General features: G+C 37.9%; 2 protein-coding genes across 4 annotated transcripts in view; both read left to right on the top strand.

Moving 5' to 3' along the window:
- LOC133649000 (uncharacterized) overlaps positions 1-24,856 on the top strand; it is a 1,204,785-nt gene that overhangs the window by 669,897 nt on the left and 510,032 nt on the right. The gene's annotated exons all lie outside the window — the stretch shown is intronic.
- ppp2r2ba (protein phosphatase 2, regulatory subunit B, beta a) overlaps positions 1-24,856 on the top strand; it is a 152,521-nt gene that overhangs the window by 95,274 nt on the left and 32,391 nt on the right. For all 3 annotated transcript variants that reach the window (XR_009825967.1, XM_062045628.1, XM_062045629.1), the window contains exons 2-4: positions 15,065-15,162; positions 22,400-22,565; positions 23,163-23,275. Coding sequence is in view for 2 of the 3 variants with exons in the window: in XM_062045628.1 (XP_061901612.1) it covers positions 15,065-15,162; positions 22,400-22,565; positions 23,163-23,275 (377 nt within the window). In the remaining variant the exon portion in view is untranslated. The remainder of the gene's footprint in view (positions 1-15,064; positions 15,163-22,399; positions 22,566-23,162; positions 23,276-24,856) is intronic.

Raw genomic sequence — 24,856 nt, 5'->3', positions numbered from 1 at the left:
CAGAGCGCACCTTCGGCATACTAAAAATAGGTTCTGTTGTCAAGATCGCACTTCTACAGTACCATACTTTTCACATCGTATGGCAAACCGTATTATAAGGTGTACTGCTGATGAGCGGGTCTATTTAGGTCTATTTCCATAAAAAAGGCGCACCGGATTATAAGGCGCATTAAAGAGGTCATATTATGATTTATTTCCTACATTTAAAACACTGGTGGTTTTGCACAAGGTCGAAACAAAATGCCAGCTAATATCTCCTGATAGGTGCTATTTTGTACACACACCATAATAATACCTTTATGTTGAAACACAGCACGTCTGACTATGGTACCCGTAATGCGGCAAAAATTCATCAAGCGATGTGGCTCCGTAGCTCCGTACTAAAACAGTTTGATAGATTTTTGAGCGCTGCTTGTAATGTTCTATGTTCTCATTGAAACATCAAAGTGTCAGGCTTGCTTGCTAACCTGTACTTTCTATGAACAGGGAGCGTCAATCTGCAATCCACACATATCTCTTATGTGTGACTGCCATCTACTGGTCATACTTAACATTACACCATGTACCATATAAACTCCCTCAAGGTCAGTAAGCACATCCAGAATTAATCTGTACATTCGGCGCACCGGGTTATAAGGTGCATTATCAATGAGGACCGTGAAGATTCTGGACTAATGATACTGCTGTAACATTCAGTTCAGCTGCCGCTGTTACACATTTAAGGCATCTTAGAATAATGACAAATAAGTATGCAACACCACACAAAAGTTTGTCACATAATATTCCTCAAAGGTTCCTCAAAGTCACGCATGCTCTGTCTGTTTGAAGTGAACGCTTACTAACGACGAGTCGCGAGTGTGTTTTATCAACCGTCCTTCTAGCAATCCAGTAATCCACAGGCCATTATTAATCCATTTAAAAAAGTGAAACATTTATGTAATATAATAATCCATAAAGTTGCTTTAAAGCAATATAGCATCTACTGACTGGTTGCCGTCTGACTTCGCTTTTGCCGCGTTTGCGTGGCATTAAAACACACCTTGCTTAAATGTGTTGCAGTTTGTTCTGTCTCTTGACTACAAACTGGACGATCGAGCATTACACTTGCTCACTGAGTTTTTTAATGTGTATAATACTGAACCGAAATGTTGCGCATAGAAGATTAGGAAAGGGGAGGGAAGATGGCAAGCAATTTGGCTGTTGCAGTTTGTTGGACATTTGCTTTGACTGTGTATTTTGGCAAATAATTTGTGGTGACGTATTGGTCGCATGAACGTGACCCGATTGTTTAGACTGCAGTTGCATCGGATATATACTGTGTCTGATTTATAATCAACATTAAAAAAGCCTGGGTCAGATTTGGAAAAAATCGGAATTGACATTGACATGAAAGAATCCTATACAGGTCGCATATGGGCATGGCCGTAATGATTATTGAGGACGCCGAAGTCAAGTCCTTGGTATTTTTTAATTAACAAAATGAAGATGATATGACTGACTGCAAATATACTTTGTGTAGGAAATTGTGTGCACTGCAGTGCCTGTACGTCACTATGCGGTGGATCATCCTCTTTCAATATACAATCTTTTTTCATGCACAGCCGGCTACAACTCCAACAAAGTAACGCAATGAAATCCACTTTCACTTTAAACATCATCCGATCCGAAAAGTGCTGTCAACAAAATGTTAACAGTAAATTATACTGACGTAAAATTGATGTGAATAATACCTTTGTTATGTCAGTCAGGTTCTGCTCACCGAGATCAAGCCCGCCTGCCCTAAACTTAGCTGTGCGTAGGGCTTCGCAATTCGTGTGGTTGGACCGTTTTGTGTAAAGAAACACATATTAAATTGTGTTTGCTAATTTCCTGTTCCTAGCTGGTTACTCTCTGCTGTAACACAGTTCCAGTTAAACTTATGTTAAAGTGTACAAAGCACTTATTTGTTTGTTGTTTCACTACTCTACATTCAAGCTCACTTAGCCGTTAGCATGGCATTTTGTCTCCTCTTCTTGTTGTGTCCACTCTAGTTTCAAATTTTATTTATGTGGAATCTGAGCCGAGGATATCGTTGTGGCTTGTGCAGCCCTTTGAGACACTTGCGATTTAGGGCTATATAAATAAACTTTGATTGATTGATTTATTCGTTTTTTTAAACCATATTTTTTTGCAGTTTTTAGAGGGAACAAATATACATATAATTGATTAAAAAGCAATGTATGTATACATTATAAATATATATATATATATATATATATATATATATATATATATATATATATATATATATATATATATATATATATATATATATATATATATATATATATATATATATATATATATATATATATATATATAAGTATATATATATATATATATATATATATATATATGTGTGTGTGTGTGTGTGTGTGTGTATCTCTTAGTTGAAATAGTACAAAACATAAGAGAAAGAAAGACATACAACTGTATTTTGTTAAAAAAATATTTACTGAAAAAAAATAAAATACAATTATCCATGAATCATCCACTGAAACTTATTTTTCCCCTCAGATGCTATAAATGAATGATTTTCTCCATTGTCCGTAGTTCCTTCATAACACCCAGCTACAGATTCCGAGTAGAAGGTTCGAGTTTGTGCCAGCATCTTGTGATGGCTTTCCTAGAAGCTGTAAAAAGCACCTTCAGACATAACTGAGTGTACTTCTTCCCAAAATGATTTCAGTATTGCACAGCTCCAAAACGCATGTGTATGATGTGAGTTTAAGAGGCCACGTTCTCTCCAACATGGCTGAGGTATTGATGATCTTTCACGTTGTATCTTAGGCGTAATAAATAAACAAACCAAATCCGATGTTGTGAGCTGGTGGAAGTAAACTGGGTTTCACATATATCATACCATTCCTCAGAAGTAATTTCCACTTCAGTTCACATTTTAGAACCGTCTGTATTTCTTTATTGAACATACATAAATAATCGATATTTAAGCGTTTTTGCACAGATTGAAACACAGCCCAGGTCTGCAGCACTTGCAAGATCATCTCAAGTCAATTGTATTTCTACGGATTATCACTTCACCACGTTAATGATCTCAGGGCACATTAAGCAGGTCTAGAACCACGTTAGAGAAAAGTACTATTGAGCAAGCACTTGGCAACTGAAGCAAGGACCTCAGACTGACTCAGTTGGGCTGAGATGGAGAGGCAGAGTAGGGAGACAGAGAATCAACACCGTTGAGAGAGAAAACAGGATGAAGGGTTTGGAGGGGGGATGAGAAAAAATGTATAATAATATCTGCAACAATAACAGTGGTGATCGCAATAACAACGATGAGGCACCACTGTGTTTGGGAAAACAAGACAACGTGTATATATTGCAGGTTGTAGTTGGATGGGAAAGAGAGTGTGACGTGAATTATCCACATGAGTCTGATCCTTTGACGTAGGCAGCTCAACGCAAGTGCTTTAATCCTGCCCTCGCTATGTTTGTAACAAAGCATTTCCCCCCACAATCCATGTTCCTCCCCGGATTTACTTACACGAGACACTTTCCGTGCAGCCGCACCATTTTGGTTCTGTGTCTTACGCAACACACCTCTCCTGGGTTGAGACTGGATCAAAACCACAGTGTGTGTTCCACCCTTAACAGGATTAGGTGTTGTCTAGAGGTGAGCCAGGGTGCTTCTATTTTAGCCTGCGTCTGTACCAATGAGATGATCTGTACGATCTTTTATCGACCTACTTAGTGCGACAAGACTCCACACGTACTGGATCACACCCCTCCCTCCTCATCACTAACAAGTCTCTCATTGCATTGTCCCTTTCTGTTATGCAGGTTGCGTACACTCGTGTCTATAAATACATTCAATAGCCCTGCACCCGCTTCGTTTTCCTGGCTCCATATTTCATTCCAGGATCAATACATATCTATATTTCTATCTCGTTAGTTGGACTCCATATTGAATGTGGGAGGCAGGTTTTGAATAGATACAGGTAGAGATTTATAGCACGCCAACAAGCTGTGTTATTGCCGCTGATGGATGGGTGTTATTCAAGCATTGCGGGAAGCGCTGACCTGTCTGTGTCAGACCTGACTGGTCACACAATTTATGGCCGACATCTGGTTATGGTCTGCTGATGAAGCCGCGTGTGTTTGTTGGTGTGTGTGTGGGTGTGTGTGTGTGTGCGTAAAATTACACTTTCGATCTGATCAGATTCCTCCCAGTTACATGCCAGTTAATTTCAAAATTATTCATACTGAAATGACAGAGCTTTCAATTAAACTACATTTTGTTTTTGTAAAATGAGTACCTTTTAGCTGGAAATGACACCTGGAAGTAGGGTTGTATGTTATACCGGTATTAGTATAGTACCGCGATACTAATGAATCATATTCGGTAGTATACCGCCTCTAAAAAGTACCAGTCCGCCCCCCCCCCCCCCCACACCCCGTGCTCCCGTCGTCGTCACGTCGTGTCATTGCTGGTTTACGAGCAAACGAGCATGTTCGGTAGCGTGCAATCACGGAGTACTTACAAGCAGACACAGTGTGTAGACAGAAAAGGTAGAATGGACTCATTTGGGCTTAAAAACTGACGATAAAGGTGAAGTTATAACACTGAAACGCCCTCAGGAAGTGGTGCTTTAAGACATGGCTAGCTAGCTACCGGTTAAAGTCCAGCCCCAGTCGGCAGTGTTTTAGCTACTTCTAAATCACTAATCCTTGCCTCCATGGCGACGAATAAAGTACGTTTCTTACAAGTATCATCCCTGCAGGACGAGGAATAGCTAAACATGCTTCACTACACACCATAGCTCACCAGTGTCAAAATGTAAACAAACGCCATTGGTGGATCTACACCTAACATCCACTGTAATGATACCAAGTACAGGCGCGCATCAAGTCGATACTACTATGATTACGTCGATATAACATCTTCTTTAGTTTTTTTAAAATGTATATTATGTTTATAAACTCAGGAAATATGTCCCTGGACACATGAGGACTTTGAATATGACCAATGTATGATCCTGTAACGACTTGGTATCGGATTGATACCCAAATTTGTGGTATCATCCAAAACTAATGTAAAGCATCCAAACAACAGAAGAATAAATGATTATTACATTTGAACAGAAGTGTAGATAGAACATGTTAAAAGAGAAAGTAAGCAGATATTAACAGTAAATGAACAAGTAGATTAATAATTCATTTTGTACCACTTATTTTTACGAAATAATAGAATGATAAATGACACAATATGTTACTGCATATGTCAGCAGACTAAATTAGGAGCCTGTGTTTGCTTACTTACTTACTACTAAAAGACAAGTTGTCTTGTATGTTCACTATTTTATTTAAGGACAAACATGTAATAAGAAACATATGTTTAATGTACCGTAAGAGTTTTTGTTCAAATAAAGTAAAAAAATAATGCCATTTTTTTGTGGTGCCCCTAATTTAAATCGAAAAGTACCGAAAAGTATCAAAATAATTTTGGTACCGGTACCAAAATATTGGTATCGGGACAACACTACCTGGAAATGTCAACAATATTGCAGAATTTGCCTCACACAAATACATTTGAAGTCAAACCGCCACACATTTTGGCGCCCCCTCTTTGCCCTCCATCTTAAACACATTATAATGGAGCTGTCTGTAAATGTTGTTGTCGTTACATCTTTGTAATATAGATGGCATCGTAACTCTGATTCTTAACACACCTGGTCTGTAGGGATGATGTTTGATAAGAAATTATCGAGTTTGAGCCCATTATCGAATCCTCTTATCGAACCGATTCCTTATCGATTCTCTTATCGAATCCAGATAGGTTGTTGTATATGGAAAAAAACACACAATATTTGGTTTAACAAAAGCTCACTTTTATTTTATAAGAAAAAAATAAAATAAAATAAATAGATAAATATTGACTGTTGTTACCCCCGACGTGTGTCCTTGGGCAAGACACTTCACCCTTTGCCTCTGATGGCTGCTGGTTAGCGCCTTGCATGGCAGCTCCCACCATCAGTGTGTGAATGTGTGTGTGAATGGGTAAATGTGGAAATATTGTCAAAGCGCTTTGAGTACCTTGAAGGTAGAAAAGCGCTATACAAGTATAACCCATTTATCATTTATCATTTACATGAGAGCGAAGCCTGGCAATAATTGCAGATAGCCGTTTCCTCGTCGTATTTTTTGTAAAATGAAGCCATGCCTTGAGGCGTTTTTTCCGGCTGCTTCTTCTTTTTTTTTTTTTAAACCTTTATTTATAAATTTCAATTACAAACAGATGAGAAACAAAAACAGTACAGAACAGTACAAAAACAGTACAAAACAGCGCCAGGGGGTTGTAAATTTAAAGTACCTAAAATAGAATACAAAAAAGTATATATATAATAAACTTTGTTGCTGCTTCTGTATCTGCCGCCTAATGACTGAGCTACGTCATTTTCTGGGACGTGCCACAGGGCATTTCCTGTGAGGCGGGATTCGTTCCCAGGGATTCGAAAAAAGAACCAACTCTTTTTCTTTACTATAGTGGCCTCGATACTGGGAACTGGTTCTCAAAAAGGGATTTGAGTCCATGGAATCGGTTCTTTTCTTATCGAACAACCGGGAGAACCGGTTTCGAACATCATCCCTACTGGTCTGCCAGAGAGTAAGAAAACGTAATAGGAGGTATCGGTGTTACCAATTTAGCAAATACTCAGACCACTTAGATTCTCTTTTTTAAAGAATATGTTTTCTGCTGTTATTGTGGACTTCTAGAGACTCGAGCATGAAAGCAAGTATTGGTCTTTTCAACAAGCTGCGATGCTCCCACCCAAACATCTAAAATGATTCACTGGCAGCTCAGTCTTGCTCGTGAGTAGGACTGCAGTCATACTTGCCAACCCCCCGCCTGTTTTTCCTGGAGAGTTGCAAATTTTAGTGCCCCTCCCGTAAATCTCCCGGGGACACCATTCTCACAAATGTCCCCCGATTTCCGGGCAACAATATTGCTACACCGTCCTTCTCTAGGCGCCGTTTCCGGCCGGATAATAATAACGGTTACAACTCGAAGTCAAGCACGGCAATCAGAACGGAAGAAGAAGAAGAAGCAGAAGAAGATACATCATGTTTCAGACATGGCGAGTAAAAAGAGGAAATATGCGTTCTCTGTCTATGTATGCGCTCCTATCTGTTGTTGTATAGCTTATGTTTTAATTTCCTTTTGATGTTACTATTATGTTTAGCATGCATTGCATAGATTGATGGCAAATCTATGCAATGTATGCCTTTTTTGTTTTTTTTAATTGAACATACAGTACATTGCAAAGATTGATGGTTAAACTATGCATTGTATGCTTTTTTATTTATTTTTTTATTTTAGTTGTGTTATTATTTATTTTATTTATTGAACTACCACCACCACCATCCACCATTTGTATGGGTACTGTGGACAGCTATTTATTTATTTTTACTTTACATTAGTTTGTTACTGTGGACTGTTATTTTGTTTGTGTTTGTCAATAAATGAACACTGTGATATATATATATACATATATATATATATATATATATATATATATATATATATATATATATATATATATATATATATATATATATATATATATATATATATATATATATATATATATATATATATATATATATATATACATATATATATACATATATATATGCAGCTAGGAATGGGTATCTTTACATTTGAATCAACACACCTGGGAATCAATGCGATACTCAATGGTGCCAATTTTTGGTCCTTTTTTTGTGTGTTCAAACGTGTTAATAAATTATTATTTTTTTCTAAATACTTTGTATGTTTATCATTTAACACTGAGCTGTGCTGTCCAGTTGTTGTTTTCTTTTCTCTTATGTGTCTTATTTGCAAGTGATGTACTGTATTATATAGTAGACTTTGCATGCAGTTGCAATTCCAAGACAATAGATGGCAGTATTTTATACACTGTGGTGTGTTGCCTTAGCCAGGAAGTAGTCTTTGCCATTAAGTTGAATGTACCAGTCGTTTCTTCTGTTGAGCTCTACAAAGTGTTTATACTGTAAAACGTGTACTTAATACACACCAGCTGTTTGATTGTAACGTGCATCTTAGTCTTCGTTTTCATTACCAAATTAGGAGATGTTGAAATCAGGGCCGAGTTTTTACAACCAGACGTGATGTCACTTGCAAGAAAGGTATCGAAATATGGCACCGTTTGAGTATACATGAATCCATACCCAGTAGTACTGACACACTTTGGTCAATACATATAAAAGTACACAATTCAGTATCCAGCTGCAGATATCGATTAATATGTTTGATTAATCAACTATGATTAATCAACTAATCATATAAAACACACCATAATGCAAAGGTTAAGGAAAATAGTTTAAATGATTATAATAATGATTATATAATTATCTATTTTTAATTATTGTAATTAAGTGTTTATTATATAATTAAAAAAACATTGTTCTGTTTGCCATAACCTTCATTCTTTTTTTTAATAAATGCACATCATCAACAAGAAAATTACACTTTTAACATGTGTGCAATAATAAAAACCTTTTTTTTTTTAATTTAATCTATCAGCTGTCCGCTGCCACACAGATCACCGCACCCACGCACTTACACTCGCATTAGCGGTCTATTGCAGCAGCCGTGTCCTCGTATTTAAAGTTCCTGGCACTCCACCGCTGTAACAGCAACAGAATATACATCAAACTTTTTAGTAATCAAAAATCCCTGCAGCCCTAAAAACACTACAACAAAAGTTCACTTGCATTTTACTAAACATATGTTATTTATTTGTCATGTGTTTGCTCACCTTTTGTCTCTCCCTCAACGTTCATAAAAATGACATGCATCATGGCCAGTTATGCAAATTAGGTGATGGTGTCATCTACCTCCATTCCTGTGCCCGCAACTCACCGCCACAAATAGATTGCGGTCCTGTAACACTATTGATTAAAACAGAGACTTGGATATCATAGTAAAATGGTGCAAAACATATTTTAAATTGTCTCATAAGGTTAGTTATATGAAAAGTTTTTACAATACATTAGGGGTTTTGATTGATTGATTGATTGATTGATTGAGAAGTTTATTGACATCTTAAATAAGTGAATCCATGTAATGCTTTAACAAGGCAAATGGATGGCAGAAAAATCCAAAAGGCTTGTTTCCATTGTTCCATTATAAACAAAGCAAAACTATACCTCAATGAAAATGCACTCCGTACTCTATACTGCACCTTGGTACTCCCATACCTTACATACTGTGTTGAAGTATGGGGGAATACTTACCACAACACAATTCATCCTCTGATCATATTACAGAAAAGAGCGGTGCGGATCATTCACAACGTTGGTTATTTAGAACATACTCATAATCTGTTTATGCAATCAAAGTTACCAAAATTTGATGACCTTGTTAAATATAGTACATTAATAATCTTATATAAAGCATTTAACAAATTATTGCCGCCTAATCTACAACGTTTTTTTATAAGACGAGTGCAGGCTCATAACTTGAGAGGCTTTGGATATTTGTTATTGCCGAGAGCTCAAACCACTCGTAAACGTTTTTGTGTGTCTGTATGCGGAGTAAAACTATGGAACAAACTGGACTTACAACACAAGCAATGCCAAACTATTAATCGATTTAAAGTATTATACAAACATGGGGTCTGGTTCAAATATAGAGATGAGGGTCTTTAATTTGACCTGCTGCTGTACTCTGTCTCAAAGTGTTAACATGTGCTCAATGTTTCCTTACCATTATTGCTATGTTGTCTATTACCATTATTGCTATGTTGTCTATTACCATTGTTGGTATATTCATTATTCCTACATTGTTGATACAAATTATTGTTACAGTGTAATAATTATTGTTACCTGTGGTAATGCCACTATGATACAACATCTGTATTATAATCCTTGAACAAAGTAAGAGTGAAACTCATGTGAATAATCACTGAATGGAGAATTGGGGGTGGGATTAAATAAATTATCTTCTTCCCACTCCCTTTCAGGCAAAACTGGACAATCATGCATTACATACTATACATTACCTTTTGCACTATATTAATTTATATTATTATGTGTTGTCAAGTTTGTACTTTTTTATGTCATTGCCTGAACTAAATAAAAAAATAAAATAAAAAAAATTGTGGTCCATTAAATATTCATCCCATTAGATACATTCAATAATAAAATATATATAACCTGTAACATGTATATAAAAAATTACGTTTAAAAAATTGATAAATTATGTACATATACACAGTATACATGTCAGGTGATTTGAAAAACAATATATACAAAAAATGGGGGTGGGGGAGTATATATACACTATGTACATGACACTATGTACATTACTATGCACATGTTGACTCCAAGAGTGTGCAAAATATGTGTGCATGATTGAAACAATGGCAAATATTTTTTTTTCATTTATAACCTTACCACATTGTCTTTCAGTTCTGCCGCTTTTTTTGACTATAATTTCCAGCCATTAAATACCAATAACAATTGTCTATTTTGGCCAGGATATGAATAATTTTCTGTCTTAACTGTAACTATGAAGCGTATCAAACAGAAGTTCCATCAGTGGCACGGACAGAATAGATGGTCTTGTCTGCTTTGAATATATTTGCATGTGAAAACTAATTTAGATGCTTCATCTTGACTTTCGGCTCCAGTGACTTTTGCTGTCTATTCATTCTGTGAAATGATTGAAGGATGTATTGGTGTGTAAACCCGTTAAATAGTGTCCATCCGTTACTGTTTCTCCTCAGTGACTTAATGGGTTAATAATGAGGGAAGGAGCAGGGTAAGATTGGGGGAGTAAAAGATTAAAAAAAGGGGGGGACTGAAAAGAAAACCTTGATGTAAGAATGCTGAGCTGAGTCGCACCGATGCTTCTGGCTTGATGGTGCCATGAGTGAGTGAGTGTGAGGTGGAAGCTCTCAGACACACAAAGAGGGAGGTGCATTTGTAAGGCTGTGTGCCACTTGTGCACTACATTAGCGGGGTGCTCACTGGCTATAATTAGGCAGTAGGTGCCTTTTTTTTGTTGCTGAAATGTTATTAGTTTCCTGATTGAAACGGCACATGGAAAACCCTCTGATCTGAATACTCCCTCACAATGAAATCATGCAATGCAACAAGGCCATGCACACTCCCATGCAGACTTAACCCAAATTAATATTTATGTTTAGTCACTATAGCTGGCCTTGCCCCCGTGCACAGAACGCTTTACATGGACAAATGAGCCACTCTGCACGGAGTCTATTGTGTGTAAAAATGCGATGCATGGAAAATACTCCACTCCCGTAAATCCAGCGACCGATTTTCACTTCATTTCAGTCACTCTCTCTCTCTGCCTGCTGAATTACAGCTAGCATCAGCAACTAACTCGCTACAGGCACACACACGCGCACACACACACACACACACACACACACACACGCACATAGACGTACACACACCCCTCTGGCTGCTGCTTGAGATGGAAATGGTCTCCATAGCAACCTCCTCCTCTCCTGTTCAGAAGAAGGTCCACAGAGGGTGTGGGGGGATACCAAACAACTATAGCTCTTCTCTCGCTCTCTCTCTCTATCGCTCTCTTTCACGTACGCTCTCTCTTTCTGACTAAAATAATTGTCCGTTTTTAAAAGAGAGAAAGCCTCTGCTGTGCGATGTGTGACACACTTGACTGTGTACGAGCTCCGGGCTGTTTATTTACAACATCAACGACTTTGTCCGTAGAAATATATGTACCTGAAGAGGAAAGAAAAAAGGGAAGGTGTGTGTTTAGTGTGTCCCACAGGACTGTAATATAGTTGTGGCACCGAGATTTAGGATGCTCTGGGAGAGGCAACAAGTGAGCAAAAAACATGGAAAGCGAAACACAAACAGTGGTACCACGAGTTTAATTGGCGCTTGTTACCCAACATGCTCTAAAATCTATTTTTTTCAAATGAAATTAAATAATAGTACTTTCTTGCCCCTTCAAAATACCATCATTTTAACATGTTTTGTATCAAAAACACTACAAGAAAATGTAAAACAAACAACTACAGTTGTCATTTTCCGTGTGACAGTTTTGGGGTCTTTGTGTTGTTTTCCTGGGTTTCCTGGGTCTTATTTTTGGTTCCACTTCCTGTTTTGGTTATGTCTTCTAGTGGCTTCACCACTGTTTCTAAGCATTGTTCTTCACACCTGCTCTTGATTCGTGATCAGAGGACTCACCAGCCTCTGATCACTAATCAGAAGGGTTTATCTGCCTTTTTTGGGACACTACTTTGTTTGTCTATTATGATTAATGTTCATTGTGTGACGATCTGTCACTTCACTTCTGGTGGTGGTTCCTTGTTTGGTGTTTGTTTCCTGTCGGCGCTCTTATTTTTGTTCCCCTTCCTGCTTGTCTCCCTGAGCGCTCGTTTCCCTCACCTGTCCCTGACTGGCAGCCCGGCACACCTGGTTGCAGTTGCCAATCAGGCTGCTATTTATGCCTGCCTCGCCTGTTCCCCAGGGCTCGAGGATTGATTGAGTTTGAGACTGTTTGTATGCACGACTGCTTCTCCCTACTTTGAGTATAATAAAAACTCTTACCTGCCCTTCATCCTCCTGGTTCCTGCATCTTGGGGTCACAACTACCGCAGCAATGCGAGTTCCCGACGCATGGTGTGCTTTTTGGTCATTTTGCACATTACACCTCGTTTTTACCTGCTCAGTGGCCTTGTGGTTAGAGTGTGCGCCCTGAGATCGGTAGGTCGTGAGTTCTAAACCCAGGCCGAGTCATACCAAAGACTATAAAAATGGGACCCATTACCTCCCTGCTTGGCACTCAGCATCAAGGGTTGGAATTGGGGGTTATTTTTTTATTTTTTGTCATAAAAAAATACAATCATGTGTGCTTACGGACTGTATCCCTGCAGACTGTATTGATCTATATTGATATATAATGTAGGAACAAGAATATTAATAACAGAAAGAAACAAACCTTTTGTGTGAATGAGTGTGAAAGAGTGTAAATGGGGGAGGGAGGTTTTTGGGGTTGGTGCACTAATTGTAAGTGTATCTTGTGTTTTTTATGTTGATTTAATATATATATATTTTTTTTATTTTATATTTTTTATTTTATATTTTTTATTTTATTTTTTTTATTTTTATTTTTTTTACATTTCTTGTGCGGCCCGGTACCAATCGATCCACGGACCGGTACCGGACCACTGATGTAGAGCATTTAATTTGGAGAGTTGACTTTCATGGTATTACCTACAAGCGGCTTGTCTGTCAAACACACCATAAACAGCCTGGCTATAGTTTCATGTATAAATGCTTGTTTAGAAGACCAACACGAGCTTTTAGTCAAAAATATGCTGCATTTTTTAGTAAGGCGATCTAGAAGGGTTGACAAACGTACTAAATAAATAAAGCGACAACGTTGCTAAGATGTCAACACAGGTCTCTCCTGTTACGTTTTGTAATTCTCTGGTTGACAAGGGGCCTCATGTTTTGAGCTTGCATATGCACTAAAACTGTTAAAATGGTTACGTTGTTGAAATCAAATGTTGGCAAAGGCAGGGCGACTACCTCTTTGTGTCGCCAAAGTATCCTCAGCTTGTAAAAATGTGCGTATACGAGAAGCATGAAGTTGGGGTAAGGCACCGGATATTTCCACACTCATCCCACTCTTTGATACGTCTCAACTTTGCCGTACATACGGCATGAGGCCCCAGGTGCGTATGAGGTGCGGAGTTGTAACAGCAAGCTAAATCCACTATAATGTGTTTTTGAGCGAGGACAGACAGGTAGCGCAAATTATATACACTGCAAATTTGCAGGTGTGTAAATCTGTATGACATTGTTTGAATTAGAGATGTCCGATAATATCGGACTGCCGATATTATCGGCCGATAAATGCTTTTAAATGTGATATCGGAAATTATCGGTATCGGTTTCAAAAAGTAAAATTCATGACTTTTTAAAACGCCACTGTACGGAGTGGTACACGGACGTAGGGAGAAGTACAGAGCGCCAATAAACCTTAAAGGCACTGCCTTTACGTGCCGGCCCAATCACATAATATCTACGGCTTTTCACATACACAAGTGAATGCAATGCATACTTGGTCAACAGCCATACAGGTCACACCGAGGGTGACCGTATAAACAACTTTAACACTGTTACAAATATGTGCCACACTGTGAACCCACACCAAACAAGAATGACAAACACATTTGGGGAGAACATCCGCACCGTAACACAACATAAACACAACAGAACAAATACCCAGAACCCCTTGCAGCACTAACTCTTCCGGGACGCTACAATATACACCCTTGCTACCCCCCCCCCCCAACTCAACCCCGCCCACCTCACCCTCCTCGTGCTCTCTCAGGGAGAGCATGTCCTAAATTCCAAGCTGTTGTTTTGAGGCATGTTAAAAAAAACTAATGCACTTTGTGACTTCAATAATAAATATGGGAGCGCCATGTTGGCATTTTTTCCATAACTTGAGTTGATTTATTTTGGAAAACCTTGTTACATTGTTTAATGCATCCAGCGGGGCATCACAACAAAATTAGGCATAATAATGTGTTAATTCCACGACTGTATATATCGTATCGGTTGATATCGGAATCAGTAATTAAGAGTTGGACAATATCGGAATACCGGATATCGGCAAAAAAGACATTATCGGACATCTCTAGTTTGAATACTATTATGAATGATTAGCCCAGATTTACAGCCAAGATGAGAGACAAATGACACTATTAGTGTGACTGCAACCTCCTTTAAAAGCGCATGAGTATAATTATATGACATGGATTGTCTCACCTCCCCGACATGATGTGTATAATATCACTCAGTGTTTGTCTTTCCCCAAATTTCATTTGTGTCCTCTGCGGTTCAATGCCGCTGTGTTCTTTAAAATCACTCTACTCTCTAAAGTATGTCTCCCCTTTTTCTTTTTTTTTTACAAGCCGATAGGCTTTGTGCACATCTCCACTGACATTTCTCTCCCTCTCTCTGTGTGCTGCAGCTGACATTATCTCAACGGTGGAGTTTAACTCATCGGGGGAGCTGTTGGCCACCGGAGATAAAGGAGGAAGAGTGGTTGTCTTCCAGAGAGAGCAGGAGGTAGGACATGCCAACAAAGCAACGCTAATCACGATGGCACCTTGATCCATTTCGACAGCTTCAAAAAATATCACAGACATAGTAGTGAGTGTGGGGAAAACAAAATGAGGGTAGTCTCAAATTCACAATGATGAAAGAAGAGCAAATTACACATGCAATATCTAAACCTTCCCAAAATATGTCAATCACCTACCTCCAAATTCAATTTCAGAGCATGCTTACTTCAGTGTAACCATGATTTACAATCAGAGGTTACTTTATTAGCGTACACCAGGACAAGCTGGTTAGACGTGCACTGCAAAAACTGAAATCCAAGTAAGATTAAATATCTCAAATAAGGGTGATATTTGCTTATTTTCTGTCTGATAAGATCATTATTCTCACTAAGCAGATTTTATGCTAGTGTTTTACTTGTTTTAAGGGTTTTGGTCCTAAATGATCTCAGTAAGATATTACAGCTTGTTGCTGAGATTTTATGACCTATATTGAGTAAAACGTGCTTGAAACTAGAATATCAACTGTTGCAAAGCTGTGTCATTAACACTCACAAGTATAAAACTACTTTTTTAAAGTAATAATTTCTTACTTCAAGCATGAAAAAAATCATGATGCCGAGCGCATATCATTATGTCACGATAATGGCACTAGCATTTACTTATTTAAGAATATTTTTCAACATATTGAGCAAAAAAGGTCTATTTTTTTTTTCTACCAAGAAAAGTGCACTTGTTATTAGTGAAAATATACTTATTTTAAGGTATTTTTGGGTTCATTGAGGTTAGCTAATTTTACTTGTTTTGGAAAGTCTTGACAAGCCGAAATTTCTTGTTCTATTGGCAGATAATTTTGCTTATTCCAAGTAAAATACCCCAAATTTTTGTATTTTTTTTCCTTGTTTTTGAACACTGACTTTTTGCAGTGTGATAACTGTTTAAAAAAATAATCCAAAAACCGCCCAACAATACTCCATTTACATGTCATGACCTGAAAATTTAACAAATATGAGTGATATTTTTATTAAACGCTTCTATTGGTGCTACATCTGCTACCAGCTCAGTGGGCCTTGTGGTTAGAGTGTCCGCTAGGGGTGTGGGAAAAAATCAATTCGAATTCGAATCGCGATTCTCACCTTGTGCGATTCAGACTCGATTCTCATTTTTAAAAAATCTATTATTTTTTTAAAAATTTAATTTAAAAATTTTTTTTTTTTTAATTAATCAATCCAACAAAACAATACACAGAAATACCATAACAATGCAATCCAATTCTAAAACCAAACCCGACCCAGCAACACTCAGAACTGCAGACAAAAGCTGTGTGTGACTATCGTTGGGACTTTAACTTTAACGTAACTTTACACTACTCAGGCGGCTGATTCTGCTTCGTCTCAACTTGGTAAAAGTAAAGTCTAGATTATAATTCATGCATCTCTCACCTGGTCGTAGACAAATGTGGCCATGGACCGACACGCTAGTCGACTTTCACGTCCCCTGAGATGGTGAAAAAGACGCGAGTTGATGCAACTTTGTTTAAACCCTTCGTGAGGATTGTGATTGAACCTTCATCTAAATGGGATATTGTGAACGTCCAGTCGGACAGAATCCCAGCGAGAGTGGAAATTGTACAGAAAGTGTCAGTTAGTTAGTTTGTATGTTTAGCATCTCACAATGCTATAGTGTTTCAATAAAGCTGCATCCTTTAGCAACCAGCTTCTAAAACGTATTACTCATCCTCCTTGTGTTCGGGCTCAAAAATACAAGATTTCGGGTCACAATTCTTCCCAAAGTAATCGTTGTTGGGTCTCACAAAGTCTGCTTGGTTAGCATTGTTGAAGGGATCTGTCGTTGCAACTTCCACGTCTAGCTAATTACCTCCAAAAATGGCTCAAAAATCTCCATGAGAAGTATACTATTTTCGATCATATCTATTTATTCGCAAATTTTGGAAGTCTTTTGGTGTCATAAATCATATATACCGTATTTTTCGGAGTATAAGTCGCTCCAGAGTATAAGTCGCACCGACCGAAAATGCATAATAAAGAAGGAAAAAAACATATATAAGTCGCACTGGAGTATAAGTCGCATTTTTGGGGGAAATTGATTTGATAAAACCCAACACCAAGAATAGACATATGAAAGGCAATTTAAAATAAATAAAGAATAGTGAAAAACAGGCTGAATAAGTGTACGTTATATGACGCATAAATAACCAACTGAGAACGTGCCTGGTATGTTAACGTAACATATTATGGTAAGAGTCATTCAAATAACTATAACATATAGAACATGCTATACGTATACCAAACAATCTGTCACTCCTAATCGCTAAATCCCATGAAATCTTATACATCTAGTCTCTTCCGTGAATGAGCTAAATAATATTATTTGATATTTTACGGTAATATGTTAATAATTTCACACATAACTCGCTCCTGAGTATAAGTCGCAAACTATGAAAAAAACTGTGACTTATAGTCCGAAAAATACGGTATATGATGATAGCTTCAATACAGAGATAACTTGTTTTTCCCCTGTACTGGTACGTTAAGGTTACAAGGAAACCTAATTTATTGATAAAAATTGATAAAATCACAATAATTCAATGCTATTGACAAAAATAGGCCTTCGCAATTTGTGCTGCAACTTTCTGAAAAAGCTGCCGCGAATTCCGCCAATCACTAAAAAAACCAGCGGAATCCTGAAGGGACTGATTATTACAATTTCAAATCGTGTAAAACTGTACTGCAACACACTGAGACACATGTGTAGTTCTTCGTATTTTTGTAATTGAGAGAATCTGTATTATTAGCACTGATAACAACAAGTGGATTGTTAAGAAATATGCAAACCGTATTCATATTGCCACAAATGGAAATGACCAGGAAGAGTTTGTGAGCTGTGGTCCAGTTTGTGTTCCATGCAGCAACATTCTACCAGATAACGTGTGAAGTTGTTTGTGACTTTATAATGCTACTTCTAGTCCGAGGATCTAGAATTACATTTACCCAAGGGCCGCAATTTTTCTGTGCAAACAGCGAGTGCCACATGGGGAGTTCCTCTGTTCCGTGAAGAAACACACACCTGGTTTTCATATTTCCCAGTGTTACAAAATGATGGAAGAGAGTCTTCAGGCTCTGTCTTCTTAGCAGTAAGGCTGGTCATAAATCCGGGCCTGTAGAGTTGCGCTGCATGTCTGGATCTCGGCGTTTGAACCCAGTTAATGTGTGTCGCAAGAAACACTTCCTGTCTTTCACTTTTAATGCGACTATGAGGGAATTCAGAGCGAAATTAGGATGCCGAATAAAATCCTTTTTTTTTTTCTGAGTTGGTTTTTTTCAACTGCCATTACCCCCTGCAGAGCAGAGGAAGTACTGCATAAATGAGCACTTCTCTCGTGAGACTGAATGTTTTATTTATTTGGGTGATGTTTTTGCGAGCTAAATAAAAAGCTTTGGTGTGTTGCGCAATATAGATAATACATGATGTCAATTTGGCCGACATCAGAGCTTATAATACTATCGTTATATTGTGATAATGCACGTTGATGACACATTCTAGCTGTGTGCCGCAAATTTGAAAATGACAATCATACAAACGCGTCCTCAACGCAATGTAGAGTTTCTAACATCCCCCCACAGTGCAACGTCGCTTCTAAACTAGCAATCCTGCCCTCCATAGTATCCAATAAACTACCCTGAACAAAAATATAAACACAATACCGTATTTTTCGGACTATAAGTCACAGTTTTTTTCATAGTTTGGCTGGGGGTGCGACTTATACTCAGGAGCGACTTATGTGTGAAATTATTAACACATTACCGTAAAATATCAAATAATATTATTTAGCTCATTCACGTAAGAGACTGGACGTATAAGATTTCATGGGATTTAGCGATTAGGAGTGACGGATTGTTTGGTAAACGTATAGCATGTTCTATATGTTATAGTTATTTGAATGACTCTTACCATAATATGTTACGTTAACATACCAGGCACGTTTTCAGTTGGTTATTTATGCGTCATATAACGTACACTTATTCAGCCTGTTGTTCACTGTTCTTTATTTATTTTAAATTGCCTTTCAAATGTCTATTCTTGGTATTGGGTTTTATCAAATAAATTTCCCCAAAAAATGCGACTTATAATCCAGTGCGACTTATGTATGTTTTTTTCCTTTTTATTATGCATTTTCGGCCGGTGCGACTTGTACTCCGGAGCGACTAATTCTCCGAAAAATATGGTACTTTTGTTTGTGCTGTGTGATAAAACTACACATGTCTGAGTGACCTTTTATTGTGGGCAGCCTAAGGCACACCTGTGCCACAATCATGCTGTTTAATCAGCATCTTGATATGCCACACCTGTGAGGTGGGATGGATTATTTTGGCAAAGAAGAAATGCTCACTAACACAGATTCAGACGTATTTGTCAACAATATTTGAGAGGAATAGGTCTTTTGCGTGTTTAGTAAAAGTTTTAGATATTTGCGTTCAACTCGTGAAAAATGGGAGCGAAAACAAAAGTGTTGCGTTAATATTTTTGTTCAGTGTATGTTTCTTACAAGTACAAGGACAAGGAATTACTCAAAATGCTTCACTACCCACCATAAGAAGATATGCTAACCGCTGGGCTAGAGCTCATGAATGTAAACAGAGATAGTCAGATACCAAGTATATTATTAGTATATAGTCGATACCACAGTGTTTAGATCAATATTTTTTTACTATCGAAAATCTTTTTGTCATTTTTGTTGTTGTTTGCAAACTCAGGTAATAAGTACCTGGACACATGACGGTTTTAAGGACAAAAAAACTAACATTTTAAAACAGAGGCATAGTTGGAAAGAACTTACATATTTAATTGATATTGTTTTACAGCCATCCTAGGTTTTGGTCTGATTATACCTGTGATCAAAATTGAATCATTCAATGATCTTGATCAGTGTCAGCATTGGCATGATTACAGGAGCTACTTGGTATTAGATCGATAGCCACATTTATAGTATCACTGAAAATTTATGAAAAGTACACACTATCGGAAATGTGTCACCGCATACGTCAGAAGCCAAATTATGAACCTTTGTAACCCGTTTTGAAACGCTTCTATTCTATTATGATTGAGATACCAAATAATCTATGACGATATATATCGTTATCGTCGGAGGTTGCAATATACAGTACAGGCCAAATGTTTGGACACACCTTCTTATTCAATGCGTTTTCTTTATTTTCATGACTGAAGGCATCAAAACTATGAATGAACACATGTGGAGTTATGTACTTAACCAAAAAAAGGTGAAATAACTGAAAACATGTTTTATTTTCTTGTTCCTTCAAAATAGCCTTCCTTTGCTCTGAACACTTTTTCGCACACTCTTGGCATTCTCTCGATGAGCTTCAAGAGGTACACCTGAAATGGTTTTCACTTCACAGGTGTGCTTGAAGCTCATTGAAAGAATGCCTAGAGTGTGCAAAGCAGTAATCAGAGCAAAGGGTGGCTATTTTGAACAAACTAGACTATAAAACATGTTTTCAGTTATTTCACCTTTTTTGGTTAAGTACATAACTCCACATGTGTTCATTCATAGTTTTGATGCCTTCAGTGACAATCTACAATGTTTTACATCTTTATTTTTGCAAATTACATATCGTACCAATACGATTACCAATGATTACTGATATCAATAAGGAATATCGATATTGGTATGGTATCGACATAATCCTAACAATATGCAGTACAGGCCAAAAGTTTGGACACACCTTCTCATTCAATGCATTTTCTTTATTTTCACGACTGTTTACATTGTAGATTGTCACTGAAGGGATTAAAACTATGAATGAACACATGTGGAGTTATGTACTTAACAAAAAAAGGTGAAATAACTGAAAACATGTTTTATATTCTATTTTCTTCCCCAAAAAAAGCCACCCTTTGCTCTGATTACTGAAGCTCATCGAGAGAATTCCAAGAGTGTGCAAAGCAGAAATCAGAGCAAAGAGTGGCTAGACTCTAGAACAGGGATGTCAAACATGCGGCCCGTGGGCCGGATCAGGCCCTCGAACAGGTTCAATCCGGCCCGCGAGATGAGTCAGTGTAAAATTGAGCTGCACTTTTAAATTAAATAAACTGTTTTTCTAAATGTGTCCACTGGATGTCGCAATAGCAATTCTGTTAGGCAAGCAAATTGTTTATATTGGGGCGAGCAAGTATACCAAGCAAGAGGTACACAGTAGCGGGGCTGGGACTCCTCCCCCCTGACCCAACGTAAAACACACAGGAGTAAAATAAACAATTGGTAACCCCACTTAAAATGCTGCATGAGACACATTGATATGGTTCTGTGAAAATTAGTTTCTTCTGTGAAAATTCAAAGAAAGTGAACAGTGGAAAGACAAATGAGGTAGTTGATACATAGAGGAGTTTTTATTTATGCTTTCTTATGTTTTTTGTTCAATCCTACATGGGCTGTGACTTAAAGTTGAATTGCTTTGTAGATACACTGAGATTAAGTCTAAATTCATTGTGTTCTTCATGGAGTTTTTGAAAGTGTACCATTTTTTTCCGCAGATTTTTCAACTAACTTGAATTGTTTTGTCAAGAGGATCATATGTGATATGTCCTTTTTTCAGAATGTGCTTGTTCTATTTTAGGCCAAAGTAAAACCAAGAAAACAATCTGAAGTTGCCGTAGTTGTATTTTAAAGTTATTATGCCATGATTTTACCAGTCCGGCCCACATAGGAATAGATGGTTCTCCATGCGGCCCCTGAGCTAAAATGAGTTTGACACCCCTGCTCTAGAATATAAAACATGTTTTCAGTTATTTCACCTTTTTTTGTTAAGTACATAACTCCACATGTGTTCATTCATAGTTTTGATGCCTTCAGCGACAATCTCTTATGTAAACAGTCATGAATATAAAGAAAACGCATTGAATGAGTAGAAGATGTGTCCAAACTTTTGGCCTGTACCTCATATAGTGATTTACATTTTAGGCCATGTCGCCCGTCCTTAGTGTAATGTATCCTAACCCTTAAACAGTATAGTGTACATATTTAGTGCTGTATACTGTGATATGACTGATACAGTACCCTTTGGATTATAATTCCACCAAGAGAAAGTCAATGAATTGTTCCATCCAAATTGTATTCCGGTGTACAGCAATGTGTAATATGTGTGGCGTATTTTTGGCATAACCTTGTTACCTAATCGTGTACAACAACGTTTTCAACTTTGCAGAGTAAGAGCCAGCCCCAGCGTCGAGGGGAGTACAACGTCTACAGCACATTCCAGAGCCACGAGCCTGAGTTTGACTATCTGAAGAGTTTGGAGATAGAGGAGAAGATCAACAAGATCAAATGGCTTCCCCAGCAGAACGCAGCCTACTTCTTGCTCTCCACCAACGGTCAGTCCTTGACACCAACGCCACAAAGAATTGTCTTCTGGCCTGCTGGCGTGACTTTGTTTGTGTTCCGCTCCGTCGAGCCAGTGCCACCAAACAGAAGGTTTTAAACTGAGAGATTCATGCATGGTTACCACAGCACACACACACACATCCAATCATATCATATAGCGCTCGAACATCAGCAGAGGAGACGTCTTGCAGATTGCGGTCGTCATGCATGGCTGCTACAGAAGCGCTGGCGGAGGGTGGAGCAGATGGCGCGGGGTCCTGTGGCGATGACCTCGCCGCTCTGACACCAATATAGACAGCGGATATTAAAAGAAAAAAAATAGTAACAACCTGACTGCTGCCACCAGCCTCCTCGCTAGATGATGTGATGTTTGTAACACAGAATTGGAATTTTTTCAAGGCAGGAAATGTAGTCAACTTGTGGATTGATATCAGTGACATCAAAATCCACACAGGCGCCGTAATTCATCAGCCGCGCTGGCTGCTGCCCAGCTACACGCCAGATTGGGTGCCCTACCCCCTCATATGGGTCTTGTATCCAAGATACAAGGCGAGATCTTCTCACCGAATTTTCATTTCACTTCTCAGACAAGACGGTGAAGCTGTGGAAGATCAGCGAACGAGACAAACGCCCAGAGGGCTACAACCTGAAGGATGAGGACGGACGCATCAGAGACCCTTCGACCATCACTTCGCTACGAGTAAGGGCTCGTGCGAGGTCTTAAAGTCAACTTTGAGACGTACAATTGTCATAAATATGAGTTATTGAAGGCTCATTTATTCAGAAAGTGTGTGTGAATGCAAACAAATTCCAAAATGCCAAAGTTCAGTTTTGGTTTAATCGTTTATGTAACACAGTGGTTCTTAACCTTGTTGGAGGTACCGAACCCCACCAGTTTCATATGCGCATTCACCGAACCCTCCTTTTTTTTCAAATTCAAGACAAAGTTATATGTTTTTGGTAACACTTTAGTATGGGGAATATATTCTAAGTAACAAAGACTTAACTTAGTTTTTTAGACACTAGGGGAACATATTCTAAGTAACAAAGACTTAATTTAGAGTTATTTGGTTAGGGTTCAGGTTAGGGTTAGGGTTAGGGTTATAATAAGGCCATGCCGAATAAGGCATTAATAAGTACTTAATGACTAGTTAAGAGCCAATATGTTACTAATTTGCATGTTAATAAGCAACTAATTAATGGTGAATATGTTCCCCATACTAAAGTGTTACCATGTTTTTTTTACTGGTGCACAAAATGAACCGTGTTCAAACAACAAAACCAACACAGTGCATAAACTCACAACAAATTACACACCTGCAAATCAGTGTGACTTCTGCTGTTGCCGTATCCATAATACGCCGATAGGGAGAAGTTTTTATTTACACGATGAGTCGGTGTATTTTGACCTCCGCCGAACCCCTGAGCCCGACTCACCGAACCCCTAGGGTTCGATTGAACCCAGGTTAAGAACCACTGATATAACGCATTTAAAAACAACCCAAAGTGCTGCACAGACATAAAACAAATAAAAAAATAGTGCTTAATTCTGACACAGCAAGATGAGCACTAGAATAGCAATTGTATGTTAAAAGAAGTGTGAAAAATATTCCACATCAAAGTACAGGATAAATTAAATGTAATCATTAAATAAATATATATAAAAATAAGAAATAATCGACCAAGATTAACTGCCTAACTGGATTTGAATGCCATAGAGAGAAAAAAATATGCTGGGAAGATCTAATGGGGAAAGGATGGCTGTCTCACAGTCTCATACCTGATACTGATCTTCTCTGGTTTTAACCCTGGCTTTGGGTTCTGGCTAAGGAAAGAAATTGATGATACAGTGGGATACATCTTTAGATATAAAGGGATGACATCAGAGCAATCTGACTGGATTCTTTGAAAGTGCTATGAGCAATATTATAACATCATTGTCTCATCATTGCTTCTTTCTATTTCATCTAGTCCAGGGGTCTTGAAATTGAAGTGTCCCTCAGAAAGCATGATATGATTGAGGCTTCCCTTACCCTTACTGCCTGATTGAATGATCTGGGGTTTTCTGCTTTCACTGGTCAAAATCTGTCCATCTTGCCTTCGAAATAACTGACGTCTGTCATTAGTTAGGTAAATATGCTCTGTTCCAGATTATAGTGTTCTCGCTAATTTTCATCATAAATCCCTATAGCAAGCAAAATAAAGAATTTACACTACAGAAGCACACACATACACTAAACTACTACAAACCACAGGACATAAATGTAAAAAAAACATAAAC

This window comes from Entelurus aequoreus, linkage group LG04 (assembly GCF_033978785.1).
Source record: "Entelurus aequoreus isolate RoL-2023_Sb linkage group LG04, RoL_Eaeq_v1.1, whole genome shotgun sequence".
In the NCBI taxonomy this organism is placed as follows: domain Eukaryota; kingdom Metazoa; phylum Chordata; class Actinopteri; order Syngnathiformes; family Syngnathidae; genus Entelurus; species Entelurus aequoreus.
The sequence above is the reverse complement of the archived record's forward strand: the minus strand, read 5'-3'. Positions and strand labels throughout refer to the sequence as shown.